At 41.9% G+C, this 17,235-nt stretch overlaps 1 protein-coding gene and 1 long non-coding RNA gene across 6 annotated transcripts in view; one reads left to right on the top strand and one right to left on the bottom strand.

Moving 5' to 3' along the window:
- Window positions 1-2,411: 2,411 nt before the first annotated feature.
- On the bottom strand, window positions 2,412-10,649 carry slc35b3 (solute carrier family 35 member B3). Of its 3 annotated transcripts, none has more exons than XM_082547548.1 (10): window positions 10,552-10,649; window positions 8,858-9,094; window positions 8,549-8,670; window positions 8,275-8,429; window positions 5,643-5,750; window positions 5,186-5,283; window positions 4,948-5,040; window positions 4,570-4,681; window positions 4,258-4,327; window positions 2,412-3,428 (listed from the first exon to the last, which is right to left on the bottom strand). In XM_082547548.1, the coding sequence occupies exons 1-10, from the start codon at window positions 10,609-10,611 to the stop codon at window positions 3,278-3,280; spliced, it is 1,206 nt and encodes a 401-aa protein (XP_082403674.1). In that variant the 5' UTR covers window positions 10,612-10,649; the 3' UTR covers window positions 2,412-3,277. The 3 variants fall into 3 exon arrangements, with proteins under 3 accessions (XP_082403674.1, XP_082403675.1, XP_082403676.1); XM_082547549.1 differs by lacking the exon at window positions 10,552-10,649 and adding an exon at window positions 10,103-10,349; XM_082547550.1 differs by lacking the exon at window positions 10,552-10,649 and adding an exon at window positions 9,880-10,083.
- Window positions 10,485-17,235, top strand: part of LOC309714828 — a 93,138-nt gene continuing 86,387 nt past the window's right edge. For 2 of the 3 annotated variants that reach the window (XR_014279041.1, XR_014279043.1), the window contains exons 1-2: window positions 10,485-10,578; window positions 11,013-11,103. This is a non-coding gene — a long non-coding RNA (uncharacterized lncRNA). Of the gene's footprint in view, window positions 10,661-11,012; window positions 11,104-17,235 lie in introns of all 3 variants that reach the window. The other variant, XR_014279042.1, reaches the window with a different exon arrangement.

The raw sequence follows: 17,235 nt of genomic DNA, 5'->3' as shown, positions 1-17,235 counted from the left end.
CGCCACCTTACTGCCCTCACTGACACATAGCACCCATAATGAATGGCTCTGCCAGCACTCCCCTATGTGGCCATCCGCGGTCTGACCACATATTATATAGCAACCTATCTGAGGTGGACCGCATATTATATAGCAGCCTATTTGCGGGAATGATGAGCTGCGGACACCTCCCATTATTTATTAGGAAGGGCCTCAGCCGTGCGAGAGCAGAGGTTGGTTGGATGTGTGTGTGTTGGGAAGTGTAGGGTGTAAAATGAAGAACAAGAAATGAGTAAAGGATAGAGGAAAAAAAGACAGAAAAGCAGTATCCCAGATGACTGCAGCTGCATTTATCTTACAATGAAACGGTTTCCTGTTCTTGGATGTTTGCTTTAAATTTAGAATTTCAAACAGCCTGTCAACGTTTAAAGAAAAACTAACCACCTAAACTCACTTATTACTAGACAGCACAACAAAATAACGCAAAAGTACACGAGTTAAAATAAAATAGCTGACTTCGGTGGATGGCAAATTCCTCTGTGGCTTTGAAAAATGGCAAAAAACCTAACCGTTCTAACAGGGGTCAGCCGGCTTCGTTAGGTGTGTTCTCTCGGTGCTAAAAGACAAATGATGTACTTTGCCTTGGGTCAACTGGGCTTTCCCATCCCATAATGACCTTTCAGGGAGCTGGAGGAGAATAGCCTTTCCCATAGCGATAAAGCAGTTCTGTACGCCGCACATCGAATGTATGTAATGGCAAACTAATGTTTTTAACCCGTAACATGACCCCTCAACCTCTAATGGACTGTTTCGCTGCCCATCAATCATACAAAGACAGTATTAAAGCAAGGCGGGCTTTAAAAAAAAAGAAAGAAAGGGGAAAAAAACATCTGTTTTTCCTCCAATTTTCTTGTCTGTGTGAAACTCAAATCTACAGCCAAACAAGAAAGCATCCAAAGTAATTTTCTCTTTCCAATTGAGTTACATGCTCTCAATCTGCGCAACACTTGCCATTTTGCTGTAGAAGAAAACTTAGTAGTCCTTTGTGTGTGTGTGTGTGTGTGTGTGTGTGTGTGTGTGTGTACTGCTGCACTACCAAAGGTTCCCCGGAGGAGGGAAGATCTCCGTCAGTTTGTCATCACACACAAGCTGCCAAGTTTTATGAAATACCAAATTACTAATTGGCCCAGCGTTAGGTTTCCCGCCTGGAAGTGAGACTGTAATATCGGGACCTCTATTAGGATCACAGAGAGAGCCACACTCAGCCCGTCTCCTGCTGAGCTGGCAAGTCTCCGTCATTTCACAGCACGCCGGAGACATGCGCATACAACACAAATGATAATGAGGGACAGACTCAAACATTTTCACCGTGTTCGTAGGCTACTTAAAACACCGCCGCGGCCACGGTTTCACTACCAACATTGGCGATAAAATGAGCACTACTGCGGTGCAATTCTTTTAAATGAAAGGGAAACATCTGATCGGATGGATGATCCTCAGTCCAACTGCATTGTCTAACCACTTTGTAAAGTTTGCACAGATGTGATTGTTAGACTAAAAGCCTACACATTAACTGTGAAAACTGCAGAGGTCTATTTGTTCTGAATGAGGCCTGAAAAACGTCAAGCTCCTTGGAGCCTGTGTGGAGCACAATGAAAGCGAGCAGGTGCAGAAGAGGGTATGATAAAACCTCTATGAAAGGATACACTTGCCTCACAATATTTCCACAATACTGACAGACACCTGCATTGTTCATATCATCCAGTGCTTTACATCAAAAGAGCCGTGCGGTTAAGAGGGGCTAAAAGCACGATACTGAGTGAATAAGACCGGACGAGCACAGATCTCCGGGGTGATGACTGGATACTGAATCTGGATTAAAACCAGATGCACAGATATGAAGCTAAAACCAGAGATTCAGAGACGGGTGTGTGTTTGTATGAATGTGTGAAAAACAGCAGTACACCACTGTCCTGAGTGTACTGGCAGTCGCACTAATGTCAGTCAAGTAATCTTTTTAACCACAAGAGGAAAAAATAAAGCCGGATATAAATCCAGACCAAAAATGCTTTAATAGCCCTGCAGGTGAAGCAGCGGTTTGCCTGAGGAAGAACCAGGTGTGAGCTTTATCATGCCATCATTTAGAAAAACTGAACTGGTATTTATGTGACACACACACACACACACACACACACACACGATGGATCTAAATGAATAGGACAGCCTCAGCGCTGTGAAGACTGCTGTTTATTTTCCGTCTAGCAGTGCTCTCTTTTTTCAGGACTCCTAATCAAACACGCCCAAGGCCACTGGATGGATAAACACACACACATTTTGGCAACATTTCAATTCTTCTCTCAACTGGTGCAAAAGGAGAGAATAAGGGCTGGCTGACAAAAAAAGAAAAGAAAAAGAAAACACCACCACTGTAATTACTAAATACATATTTTATTGTAAAAAGAGCTTTACCCTTTGACCCAAACGTATATGGTTAGCAAATTATGGCAGCTGTTGATGTTCAGGAGTGACTGACTCCCAAAAATGTGACCATCGCACATAACACACATTATGAAGGTTCGAGTCACATATGGATTACCCCAAGAAACCCAAAACAAACAAAACTTATGAAAGCCACTTTTACGTATAAAGAAGGTCCTGAAAAACATGTTCTTCCATCTTTCTGGCACATGCAGGGGCAAATATACTTTTTTTTAAAAATCAATATGTATTATTTTAAGATGGGTGACAGTAATTTCACACATGATACAGATTACCACGTATCTCTGTACTTGTTCTTTCAAACATTTCATTTTTGCTCCAACCACTCGAGGGTTAAAGTGTTTCACTCAATTCCAGTGCAAAACTGTGCAATTTGGTGAGCTAATGAGCTGGCTTCCCTTTAGAAAGTCTCATACTGCATGTCCTCAGTGTTGTACAACACATTGGAAAAAAAGTTTCAGTGGGGCTTTGAAGTATTGCTTCACAAGATCCCACTAGGCATTGATCCCCTTTTAAAACGCAGTTCCTTCATTTTCCTGCAGACAGGGCCACTTCGGTTAACCAGCAGTGTCCTGGTACGCAGATGGAAAACAGCGACTCCCTCTCCCACAGTTTGATTATTATCAGCTGTCTGTAAGGCTGATTGGAGGTCGAACCCTGTGTGCCCATCTTTGGCTCAACATTAGTGGTGATGAGGCCCGGCATATGCTTCAGCACATCCTGTGGGTATTTCATCCCGGAAGTAGCAGAGAGAAGTGGTCTGTCGGCACAGGACTTCCACCGAACCTCTGAGTGTCTCCTACACGTTTTGTGAAAGAAATCGGACTTTCTTTCCCGCCAGCAGCCAGCTCCTGAGGTCCTTGATGGAGGGAAGCTTCATTTTGTCCTTGTTTTTACTGTAAACATTCAAAAAAATTCCAAAGAGCACCAGAAGGCCGCCCCAGATGTACCTGACGAGGTCAAAGACGGAGAGGTTAGATGTTTTATACAACTAATGTGGGAAGACTTACGACACCCCGAGAAGTTTGTGGCTTCAGCTGAATGATGTAAAAGGTTAATAAACGGATAAATATCTACTTTCCACAGAAATGCAAGGATACAGTCTGTCCTAATGAGCAACACTGGGCAAAGGCTTGCATGCACAAAAATCCACAGGGCATTGTTAAAATAACAACACATAACTTTTTTTTTTTGGACAGTTTGAGTGAAGTTGAGTTTTGCTGAAACGATGGACCAATGCTGCTGCCCTATCAAACACATGCAAACCAGGTGTAATACAGGTGTTGTATATCATACAACTCCTCAGAAATTGATGCAATTAGTATTTATAAATTTGGTTAAATCTGCCATTTACTGATAACACACTGTAGTACTGCAGTTTTTTGGTTTTAAAAAGTGTTAGCTGTTGCCATAAAAAGGGACTGAGTCCAGTTAAGGGTGAGGGCACACACCAGCTGGAGGGAGAATAAATTTGGCTGTGATGACACACAAAAGTTTTTCTGTTTCGTGATACACACACACACAGTTTTTAAGAGTCACTGAACAACAGAGCAGTGGATTCACTCTCTGACAGCGCAGAGGGCGAACAAAAGAGGGAAGGACAAACTGAAGGAGCGGAGGAAAACTCGAGGTCTGCAAATGGACTGAGGACATAAAAACCAGGGGCAGAGAAGCCAGATCAAGTTTTTTATTAGTCAAAAGAGGGGGTCAGCGGTCACACTGTAGACTTACTTTAAACTAGGAGGAAAGTGTTTTAAGTCAAAAGGTGGTGGTACTTACTGGAAAGTGAAGGGTTTTGCAAAGAACATGAAGGAAAGTACGATAGTCATGGCCTTCCTCCCAGTGGTCACTGCACAGAAACCCGCACAGATGCGTTACCATCAGTGACACTCGTTACATTTCTTTACTTAATTACTTTTAAAATATGTCTAAGAAAAGACAAACATCCTGGGTTAAGATAGTGATAATTTTTTTTATCTATATAATTGTGTGGCTGACTGAAATATGACTATTTGCCGTTTATGCCAACAATGCTGTTTTCACACGAGATAAAACTATTCTGAGGAAAACTTTATAAACTGCGACTCTGACCTGTTACAGCAACCAAAGCCCCAAAGAGCTTGATTAAGGCCAGCACAAAGGAGATCCCAAAATAACCCGTAAGAGAGAAGAAGAACGCGTAACCATATGTCTTCACGGGATGCTGAGAAGGAAAGAGGGGAGAACAGATAAACGAACAGGGTCCAGATGAAAAAACACTAAAAACTGCAACCCTGTGCTACTGGAAAACATCAAAACATCATCAATCTACAAGGTTAAAGCTGAAATACAAAAAACAGGATCCTGACACATTAGTCCTAAAAGGATCTGATTTCACATTCCTTCCAATGCTAACGGTTGAAAACATAAAGCAAACAACCCCACTAAAAGCTAGGAATGTGTAATCACATCATCTTCAGGTATATTCACCTCTGAGCAGAATGCTACGGCCGGTCCCAGCCCACCAACACACAGCAGGCCCACCAGTATGTAGACAAAACCAATGGAGTATGAGTACAGCACCTGTGAGCGACAAAATGCGGCATTACCACAACATAGAACAGAAGTACTTTCAATCACACCATCAACCAAAGCATTCGGGATTTTTCTCCAACAATGTGTGATCCTATCAAAATGCCTTTGGATTTATATTATTTCACTAGTGTACCATTTCAGAGTTGGAGCCGTTATGGAGTTTCATGGCTTTCTCTTGCACGTTTCCAATGGCAGCATCTGCACACAGCGCCAGGGAGATGAGAAGGACACCTGCGTGCACAGAAACATGCACATGTAACCATTCAGGGTGAAGAAGGGGAAACATTAACAAACTACTCAATTTCAAACAGACGCCTCAAGGTGCTTTAACTAAATATATTATAATATTATTCTAGAAGTTCATAGAGCACAAATAGACATTTTATGCACTAAAATAAAAGTTTCCAGCCACAATTCAGTGATCCAAGAGTAAAAGTGAAAGAACCTGTGACAGACGTCAGCAGCTACATTATGGAGATGTACATCATATATACAGTGTCTTTAATGTACTCATGCAACATCTCTGTATTTGTATAGGAGCCTCTGTTCGAAGACCATCTGAGTTTGCAGGTGGATCTCAAAGGAAATACCTGTGACATTGAAGTTGGGGGCCACTTTGCTGTCTGCTAGGGTAAACCAGATGAGTCCCAGACTCATGCAGAGAGCAGCAGACACATCAGCCACATTATAACGTTTACCTGGGACATAAAGATGGAGGAAAACGTTATTTAAAATCTTATATTTTTATTTTTCAAGCCTTAAATCTAAACCTATTTCTTTTACTTGTCACCTACAAAAATCAGGCAAAGTTTTTAAAACTACACCAGCATGAAATCTACACTTTAATGTATGATATGTGTAACACTTTAAAACATCCCAGGCACAATAAACCAAACTGAGAGAGTTTCCCCTCAAGCACAGCTTACAAAGAAATCTTTGAAAGATGACGACCCACCTTTAATAAACAGAAGTTGACATTGGACTGAAGTAAAAACACATCACTAAAGAAAGTTTTTGCAACAGATATTGTTCACAACTTAAAGTTTCTTGGGCTGTGCATGCAAGAATGAAAAAGGAAAAAAAAACTGTGAAAATGAAAAAAGAAAAAAAAAAACGTGGGAGGAAATAAAATAACAGGATGAAGGAGTCTTTCAAAAACAGGCTGACGGACGGATGCCTTGAGGTTGACGGGGGACGTGGCATCAGGTTGTGGTCGGCTTTGATTCCCTGACTCGTCTTTGAAGGGCCTCACATCAGATGCATCCCCACACCCCTGCCTCCATCCATCCATCCATCTGTTCATCCATCCCTCTCTCCCACTTTCTTTCCTCTTTGCATTTGGAGTGAACAAATTCTGTTTTCCACTCGACCCCCTTGAGGGACCGTGGTCCTCACATCTATTCATCCAGAGAGACGTAAGGAGGCGGGTGAAAAAACATAAAGAAATTTAAAAAAAAATGCACGAAACCCTTCTCACGTTCAGGACGTTGAACCTTGTGAAGGCCAGTGTGAGGATGAAAGGACAGACAGAAGTAAGAGCGGGGAAGAAACTGCACGTACTGCCGACCGGGCCCTCACGACAGAAAACAACAGACGTGGATGAAAAGGATGCACTGAAAGTTGAAAGGTGGTCACTGCTTCAAAGGAAATATGTGATGAATGAAATGAGGTGGAAAAAATGAATCTACTTTTCCCCCCCTGTAAATGATGATGTAACATTCACTTTTATTATATTCTGAATAATAAAAAAATCTTCATTTTCAGTTATTTTGAAAAGACTGTTACCTCATGTGCCAACAGATTTGAGCTACATGTACGATTACAGTTTTGTTGAAATGATGAAAACTTAAGAGATTACAGTAACAGGTTCATGCTCTAAGGCGATCTCCTGAAAGCAGGAACCTTTAAGCTGACCCTAACTGTTGATTTACATTTGAACAAGACCAATTAAGCTTTTATAAGCCAACCCAAAAAACAAATACCAGACTAAATAAATATACCATTCAAAAAAGTTAAAGGAAAACTTTGAAAACAAACCAAATCCCAGTGGGGAAAAAAAAAAATACTGATAGGACTGGATAATGTGTTAGGAATAAAAGGAGCCCCAATGTGCTTGTATGCATCCCTAACAATATCAGGGGAATGCTGCTAAAGGAGATGAAGGATGGAGTCTTGGGGGGGATCCCCTCCCAGTTCTGAACCATTGCATCACAGAGCTTCTGGACAACTTGGCGGCATAAGATGGACAGAAACATAATGTCCCAGAGGTGTTCTCTTGGATTTAGGTCAGGTGAGATTCGTCAATGTTATCACTTACTTACTCCTCCAGGACCTGCCTATAAATTCTCACTGCATGAGGCTGGGCATTGTTGTGGACAAAGAGGACCAAAGGACCCATTGCACCAACACAGAATCTACTAATAGTCCAAGGATATTATCCTGATACCTAATGGCAGCCAGGATGCTGCTCACTAGCCTGTAGATGACTGTGCGTCTCTCAATGCATTCACCTCCCCAGACCATCACTGACCCACCACCCAACCAGTCATGCTGCATGATGTTTCAGGCACTATAACGTTCTCCCCAGTTAATCCAGACCCTTTCACATCTGTCACGTGTACTCAAAGTACATGCTCTCTGCTCCCATCTAGAGAGCTAGGTGTCTAGAGGATGTCAGTCCCTCATGCCACCCTCATGAAATTTGCTTCTGATTATTTGGTCACACCAGTGGCCTTCTGGAGGTCACTTTTTGTAGCTCTGCACATCCTGCACAAAGGAGCAGATACCAGTTCAGCTGACGGGTTGTGCATATTCTACGGTCATGTTCAGCTCTCCTAAAGTAACTGTCTCACCCACGCTTTTAAGACTGTGCTGGGAAGCATAGCAAACCTTGTGGCAATCAAACATATTAATGTGTCATCCTGGAGGAGTTGGACTAAGGTATCAAGGAGTTGGTCAAGGTATCATCTCATGTCATCAGTAGTGACACTGATTCTAGCCAAATGCAAAAAATAGTTCTTTTAATTTGTTGAACAGTTTACATAACACAGGAAATCCCCTCAAATTATTTTACAATGAGAAAGGCATAGAAATGGTCTACAGAGAGCTGCAATACTGATGCCTGCGGATCATCTAGTAGCAAGGATGAAGACTTTGCAGAGCAGGAACCAAAAATACACACAATGCGCACACTGTAAATAAGTATCAACATAGGAAGCTGACCTTGTATAAACACTCCTCCAATCATGACTGGGATGAGTTTACAGCACTTGAAGATGACCTGTGTAGGGTAGTTCAAGTAGCCCAAAGAGGTATTTGACAGGCCCATAGTGCCCACCGTTAAAAATGCTATAATCATATAGGTCTTCCCTGGTATCCTGGAGGAGATGAAATTTAAAAAAAAAAAAAAAAAAACAAGGAAGAAAAAGTCAGACACAAAATGTGTTTTACAGTAAAGGCTGTCTTCTGGGGGGCAAAGCATAATCTGTTATCATACCTTCTGCGTTTGTCCTGTGTGAGCTGAAGCTCTACTAATCCAAACATGGAGTAGAAGCCAAACTGGACCAGAGTGAGGTACCAACCAAAGGGCTTGAATCCTTCCACAGAAAATATTAACTCCTATATTGAGGGACGAATATAAAGACATAACAAAACACCCTTAATAGCCTTGTCTCAGTTTTATTTAATCAATATATTCACATGTTATCATGTTGAATAACACATGTAATTACTGCATTTTTACTGTATTACTATACGTGTGTGTGTGTGTGTGTGTGTGTATAAGAAGGATCGTAATCCCCGTTACCTGTAAGTATCCATACATGAGGTAAAAGAAGAAGACTCCAGCCACACAAATAAAGAACTGTGTGGGTGCACTTAAGCTGCTCAGGTTGATCCCCAGAACCCTCAGCTCCTCCACAGACTTTATATGAGGTGACATCACCTCTGTAGACGAGGGGATGGAGATTGAAATGTGCTTCCGTGAACTGTTGTAGCCCACCAGGCCATATTTGGCACTCATTGTGTCAGCGCCTGCTGGAAGCTGCAGGGACATAAAGAAAGATTTGATGCTCCTCCTTTATGATGCTTCGGCATAAAGCACAGACTGCAGCTTTGATAAGAAGATAGCGAAAGAGCTCACAGAGGCATTTCATCATTACTGTGTATACAAAATGCAGATTGATACACCCTTCAAACTGCATGCAGTTGAGAAACTAGCATTAGGCAGGCTAACCTAATATTCCAAAGTAGAAAATGAAGGATGGGGCGGATAAACTAAGCCTGGAGCTGAGCTTTCATCACCTCGTGTAAGCAATGGTGACCATTCACTGGGTCATTTTTATGATGACAGTAAAAAAAAAAGTAACTAGAGTGGCTGTGCCATCAACAGAAAGACCTGTTGAACACGTTACACCATGGGAACTGTGCTGAAATGAGGCGACTAAATGAAGCCATATTCTCTATTATATGAGTATGCAAACGATCCTTGCAGGCAGTGCAAAGCAAACAAGAGATCTTAGAGTAAACACTTAAGCAAAAATACCAGGCGAGGCTTTAGTGATGCAGTATTTTCGATACTTCGTTATTGAGCATGCACATATTATTGTCACTGATTCCCCACATTCTTTTAAAGACTTCTTTTCATTTTTTTCATTCTAAACTATGAGAACTGCTAGTGATCACTACTCTGACTCAAATCCACTCAGGATACGTTGCGGCCAGTGATATTCTGCCACGAGTAAAACCACTGAATAGCATTCACCAAAGCATCCACCACATTAAAGCTGTGCTAAATGAAAAGACATTATAAAAAGAGACTGTTCTTACCCCTGTTTAAATAGCCGGTAACGGTAGCTAGGCTACGAAGCAACCCGTTTCTAACGCCATGAATACTGAATGGAGGCTGTCATTTGATCAGAGAGCAACGATTAACAATCCAAAGACGCAGCTATTAACGTCATCTTACCACACGTTTGCTGTTAGCCACACATGTCGCACCTGACATAGCTTTATCATTCACCAGAGTAAGCTACAATAGCAATCTCGTTACCTTCAACAACACTTCCGGGTGTCTTTACGTGCTCTTATCCCCAGTCTCAGAGGCAACACCGGTGAAAATCATTCCCCTCGACTCGCTCGGCTTCATCTTTCACACACTCCGAACATTTTCACGTTTTTGGTCCTCAGTGACAAAAAGGCCAAAAATGCGCTTACAAGCGTGCTAGCCTGCTAAAGGCTACATGCATTTGCAGGGATGGCAGGCTAGAAGCAGCCAACAACTTCCGCTCGGCTCCGAACTCTGAACTGCGCCGCTATTGGTCAGCGGAGACAGGCACTGCTTCTGCAGGTGGCTTGTTTCACGTTTTTTAGCTCCCGTAAAAATAACAAAAATGTATTGGTCGGTGCCGTCCTGTCGATTCGGCACAAACACAACAGAAGTGAATTATTAGCTGCATTTAATAGGAGAAAGACCTGACGGGCTGTAATACGCTAGCTTACCTGGGTAGAGGAGTTCATCATGAATAGGTAGGGTAGTGTTCCTGTCGCTGTCCACATCATCAGTGACACACAAGCACTTCTGGTTAATCCTGCTGAGTGACGGTCTGAGGTGTCAGTTTTCATTTTACTTTCAATTTTAAGAATTTATTTTTATGATAAAACTATTATTTTGAAAAGGGTCAAATTATGTACAGATATAAAGTTGAAGTCAACCAGGATAAAGGATAGTCAAATATAATGTAGAGGTGTTTTGTTATTTTGATGTCATGCTATGTTGCACCTCTAACTTTGCTAGCTTTTACTTTTTTTCTTTAAAAAATTATTTTTAACTTTTTTTTAAACATCCAATACTGCAGTTAGATGGGAGAATTTCTAGGTTTATATTTTATTTAAATTTTTTAAGTATAATTTAATTTTTACGCTATCACCTTCAAGGTCATCTCCTTGTGCATTTCTTCCAGCGTTCCTGCACCTGCATCACTCTGTGGAGGTTTAGTTTGGACAGCTTCACGCAGCTGTGCAAGCTCGTGAGAGCAAACATCAGCTTCTGTGGTAAGGTATCAATCAGATCCAAAGTGCATGTAGTGGAGCATTGCTGGTGGGGGGAATTTGGTCTCCAGTTAAGGCATTAAAGGTGCATCACATCAGGAAACATGTTCAGCATTTGTCCCCAGAGGTCAGCCTGTGGAGGCAGAGCTCTTTCATAACGTCTTGAGCTGTCTGAAGGAAAGCATTTAGTAGAAGTGACTTGAACCGTGGTGTTTGCCGTTTTCCATACTGTACCCACTGAAAAAAAGCATTAAAAAAGAGCATAGTAGTTTTCCCCAACCCGACGTAATTGTCCCTCAACACCTGGCAACCCTAAATCCCCATTTTGATCTCTGATCATCGTTAAGCTTCCACGTTGATGCTTTATATAAGAATACTCACAGAACTTTTAGATTGCATGTCATCCACCATCGACACTTTTGCTATTGATACTTTACTTGATATTTAACTGTAGAAACATTTTTCTGCTCTCATTCTGGACGATTTAAGTTAATTTTTGATGGAGTTTAAGTATCAACGGTGGAGATACTGAAGCTGTAGCAGTAATCATTCTGACGTTTAGGTGTCATATAAGTATTGTTACTGTGCAGGACAGCTTCACAAGTCAAATATTGTCCTCAACAACTTTTTTCCCTTGATTTTCTACATTTCCTCTTTCCACCATTCCAACAGTCTTCCACCTTTATCCTAGTATATTTTCCCATCAGCTCTTCTCTCCCTTCACCGTGCTTTCATGTTCATATAAGCTTTGCTCTGCATCACAATTCTTTTGCTCTTCCCTCCCCTTATTGCATTATTCCCTCCTCAACCTCCTCTGTTCTGGCTCTGTCTCTTGGCCATCTCATATCCCTGCCTCTCCCTCTTTGGTTTCCCCGGCATAAGGCATGAAGCTCTTTTTTTGCCCCTTCATTTCCCTCCTCCCTCATCTAGCCTTCCTTTCTCCCTGCTGTCCAATCTCAAATCCTTCCCTCTGCCTTTCTCTCTGTCTCTCCCGCTCTCTCGCTCCCCCTGTCCTCCTTCCCCAGCCAGAGGTTAATACACTCCAGGATGGCATTATTTCCTCCCCAGCCCTCCGACAATATAAAAATTCAGAATGGACAGCTCAATCCCTCTTCCATCTCAGATTTGATTGTAATGGTATTGCCTCCTGTCCCTGGGAGGCCCCTGCCGCCTCGCCAACCCAGCCTTTATGACACTAAATGGCCGGGCTACAATTTTTCCATCTTTTCAAAAAATTCTGTTAATAACTCATTTGGAATGAGCCGTCGACACTCCCTGGGCTGTCTGCAGCCAGGTCTCTCACCTCTCTGCTCACAGGGGTCACAATATACAGAAAAAGATGCAGGGCTGAATCGCAAATGTAAAAGGTTAATTAATCTCCCTGAATTTACAATCCCATTCCCCGCGCACTCCAATCGACAGTCCCACAGAGACAAAAATGTCATATTTACAACCTGGCATGGAGAAAAGCACTCAGCAATGCACAGTTGTCGAGCACAGGCGAAGGCCTGTCCGACCACTTTTCCTTCCCCCCGTCCAACTTTACAAGTGCAACCATTCATCTCGCATGATGGATTTATGTAATAAAACCCATTTCCTTTTCCCATACGATCCTATTAAATAATAAAATAATTATTTATTGATTATTCAAAAAGGTACATATGCGCGGGTAATGGCTTTGTACCACACCACTGGACCCGCAATAAATAAAGCAGGCAATGGGAAGGCTTGAGAGGGACAGAGGAATAAAGCAGGGAGAGAGGGAGGGGGGGGGGGATGAAATGACTTTTGAACTAGTGAAATCTGGATCCAATATGGCCTCTTGCAGTACAGATCAGGAAGGACATTATTCGATCTTCAGGAGGCTCATGTGGGAGTGCGACCTATGAATGTTTTTAATATTGTAAATCGACCATAGAAATTAGACTAGACAACTGGGTCACAGAGTTTCTCCTAAACGATGGTAAACACCAGTTTTCTTTTTCTGTCCGGGTTACGAGTGTTTACTGTTTTGCACGGATACAGCGAACACCTGATAAAGCACACGATGAAAAGTTAATTACAGAGTTGGAGCTAGGGGAGGCTAAAAATGTCCATTTTAATAATTAACAGACTCTTAAAGTGTTTCTTTTAGAACTTTTTGCTACTAAAATATCTTATTGAGCTACACTGAGCTGTCCAGTAGTGTCTGAACAAAGACATTTAAAAAAAAAATTTTTTTTTCAAGAAAATAATCTCATATAAACACCCTGCCCTTAAATGGTGCTTCATTTTATTTATTATTCACCATCAGTGTCATAAAAAAAGCCCCTCTGCCCAGCCGTGGATCATTTCAAAAGAGACACTTTAATGTCAGCCAGATATTACATTGAGGGCTTCTTAATAACCCATTTGTGTTTGGTCTTATCCTCGGCTAAAGTGCACTCGCTCTCCGTTGTCTTTTTCCTGGGCTTGTCTCAAGCCTCCTGCATGCTACGGAAAACAGATGCTATCTCGGCTATATTACTTCTCAAAGCACTCATATCCTCTCCCATGTTATTTTCTTTGATCTGCTAGGCTTGCTGCTCTTACATTTTTTTCTCAACCCACCCTCCCCACCACCACCACCACTCCATCTTCTATCCTCTCTGCCAGAGTGCAGAGGCAAACCGGCCAGACTGGTTCACGGTGGTTGTGGACCTTTCAAATTCACCTCATCTGTTCTCTGTCATCGGAGGGCACGAGGGGCACGGTGTGTCGGATCTCTTAGAATCTCCGTTTAATGAGCCTGCACCATCAGAGGACAGAGTGTCAGCTTACATCCAGTGAACACGTTAAAGCAACAACTCCTAAAGTGTTAGGATTTATATGTTTTGTAAAAAAAAACCAGCAAGTCCAAAATCTTCTTTAGTTCCAGCGCTTCATACCTGTCCAATCATAAAGAACACAACTGTTTTATGTAAGAAGAAGAATTTTAGTTACAAGTTGCTTTGAGTTGATGGGAACTTTGCAGAAAGTTTGGGTGAAGATAAACTTTCACAAAAACAAGTTCAGGCTTTGGCGCATTAAAGTGGGTCATATCAGTACCTTATACTCATGCATCTGTATCAATACAATTTAGAAATAATGCCTGATCTCGTTTGTAAAGACTATACTTTTTTTCCTTTTTGACATTTTTACCTTTAGAGAGCTGAGAGTGAAGAGAAAATAAATACAGGGCTCAACTTAAAGTAGAATGACATACATTAAAAGTCCCCAGGCATCGATCCAGAGTTATAGCCTCTACTGTACCAGGTTGTTTCTTCAAGTTGTTCCCACAAAAAAACAATAAACATCCCTCCTTTTTCCACCGGTCGACTTCCACTGGTTTTCCCGGTCAACTTTCTTTCAAGAAGTCAAACATCCAATTGAAGCATCGCTTCAATTGTTCAGCCTTACATTGAACATCAGTGTGTTTTTTCCAGGTTTTACAGTAACATTCAAACACATGCAGTTTTTAGGCTTATCTGTCCACATGCACAGGTCATAAGCGGTAAAAAGAGAGTTAACGGGGGCCACTGAAGGCAGGCACAAGAGACCGAGGAATCTCTGACTTTCTTATGAGCAGCCAGGAGGGGGAAGCATCCCTCTTTGCAAGTGTGCTTAGAAGAAAAGGAAAGAAAAAGTAATTAAGCAAACAATTTACCAGGAATTGTGTGTCTGCTTATCCAATCTACCGTACTCGCTTTTGCTCTAATACATACAGACAGAAAATGGAGGTGGGGGTGTGGGGTGCGGGGGGCGCAGATAGATTGTTTTTTGTCTCCTCAGAGTGACGGTAAATGACACACATGTTTCATTGCCCATTCATTTAACCTGCACTGTGCTTATGAAGAGAAAGGGATTGCAAAACAAATTACGTAGTGTCATTTAATTAGGAGTTTGGCTGTGAGCAATAATCCCGTTTTTTCTCATAACCTTTAACTACTTAATGGATTTGAGAAGCTATTACCTTTCAAGATTTCCGTTTTTAATTATTTGGAGTATTGTCACAGATATGAAATGTCAATCACACTCCGGGATTAATGCTGCGCTTTATGACTGAATATTATTTACTTATGGGTTGAAGCTGGAGGAGCTCTCTCATCTGACAGGTTTGCAGACGCAACAGAACTTTGCAATATGCAAAATCCTCTCCGTGTCGTTTATGCTCCCATTTGCTAACAGCCTAATTCTAAATCCACGAGAGGCCATTATTTACTTAGATATTATAATTATGTTTATGATAACGGCAAGCCACGGTAAACCTCATAGTAATATTAGAAGCGCTCTTATGTGAAACTTGGATTGGATTATAATAATGACTCAGTTTTAATATGTACAAACTCAATTTATAGCTTCCCTCCTTTGGCGTTTATAGTGCAGGTGTGCGTGTGTTTAAAACATAATCCGTGCGCTATGTGTGCATGTGTGTTTGGATAAGTCCTCTGCAGAGGAACTACCTCTCACCCTGATCACGTTTAAGGCAACGCTGTGAAAGTAGCAGAGAGAGTTTGTTTAGTTTCCCCTGGAGGACATCGCAGTTCTCTGCCAACAGACCAACCCACGTACTGTGACGCTAGGCCTGACTGTGTATACAGATATCTTAAATACATGAGCCATCTGAGGTACCCTTGATTTTTTCTTCTTCTTCTTCTTTCTTTTTTTTTTTTGCCAGATACTCACAGGACCACAAGGGCATGTGTCCCGATCTTAAATCAGCACTCCTGCTGTGACAGCACGCTCCGTACCTGGACAAAGTGGATAATACGTGTCTATTTTGAATTTTTAAGTAGATCCAAACTATATATATATATTAGAAGCGCCCAATATAGCTTGTCTGGAAGTTGATAGTTTTACTCGTGCTAATGTCGAGGAGAATAAATGAAACGCACCTCAAGCAGTTCAAATATTCATAGCTTTATTCAAATAGATGTTTTCACCCGGGTTTGACACGGCTCTTAGGCTGGCGTGTTGGCTCCTCAGACCCCCCATGGCATGGGGCATGTAATCATCCTGAAAGTCTCTCTGGGTGTCTGCACTCTCATAAAGCAGGAAAATGGATCGTGTGGCCCAGGAAGGGAAAATGAAAGAAAAGGAGAATGAAATTACAGACCTGGCTGACTGCACAAATCATGCATATCATGTTTTATGGCTTGCCAGAAGAATTCAACACCTGTGGATCATCGTAGCTATAATTGTACATGAACGCACCGGGATGGAGGTGGGAGGAGAGAGTTGTGGTTTGCGTGTCGCTGAAAGTGCGAGCGAGAGTGCGCGCGCGCGTTCTTGTAGGTGTCTGTGTGCTTGAGAGTGTGGTTTTATTTTTTTTTCTTTTGCTGGCATTACTGGCTTTTAGAGACAGAGGTAAGACGATAAAAGAAAGTTACTGGAAACGCCTGTTGTTCTTCCCCGTATATCCTGGGTGAGCCACCCGCAGCCCACACGGTTCTCTCACAGAGGCTTCATTTACCAATGTAATTACCCTGTTTATTTACCCTACATGCTTTTGGTGGTAAAACGGGGCCAATTCATCAGATCAGGACAATTTGGCCCGGCTTTGGGCTTTTGCCATTTACTTTAATTAAATGAGGCAATCAGTGAATCATAAATCACAGCCGGTGTGACCACTAGCTCTGTTTGAACTCGGTCTTCCTCTTTAAAGCTGACACACCTCGCGCTAAAGCTTAAATTAGACACAACTACAGCCTCTGAAAGCTCCAGTGCGGATTGTAATTCTAGTTTATTATCACTCCTCCAGGTGCACGTGGGCTAACGCTGAAAATCAGTTTTTTAACAATTATTATTATTATTATTTAGTCCTAATTGTGTTTTTTATCATCTTCACAAGTTTTGACACTTTCTTTAAAAGTTGCATGAAAGATGCATGAATAAAGGTGAAACCCCTGATCGAACACCACCACCACCACCACCACCACCACCACCACCACCCTCTTCCTCTTCTCTCCCTCCCTTCTGTTGTGGATGCTGATGCTTGAGTCAAATTGATTACACCACTCCATCTGCATCATGACTGGCCTCCTCCTGTGTTTGCCGCCTCTGCCTACAGCACAGAGTTAGTGTACAATTACATATAGTTTAATATATCTGCCTGAGCACCTTTAAATAAGCATCACA

This window comes from Aulonocara stuartgranti (genome assembly GCF_965226115.1).
Source record: "Aulonocara stuartgranti genome assembly, chromosome: 9".
Classification (NCBI taxonomy): domain Eukaryota; kingdom Metazoa; phylum Chordata; class Actinopteri; order Cichliformes; family Cichlidae; genus Aulonocara; species Aulonocara stuartgranti.
The sequence above is the reverse complement of the archived record's forward strand: the minus strand, read 5'-3'. Positions and strand labels throughout refer to the sequence as shown.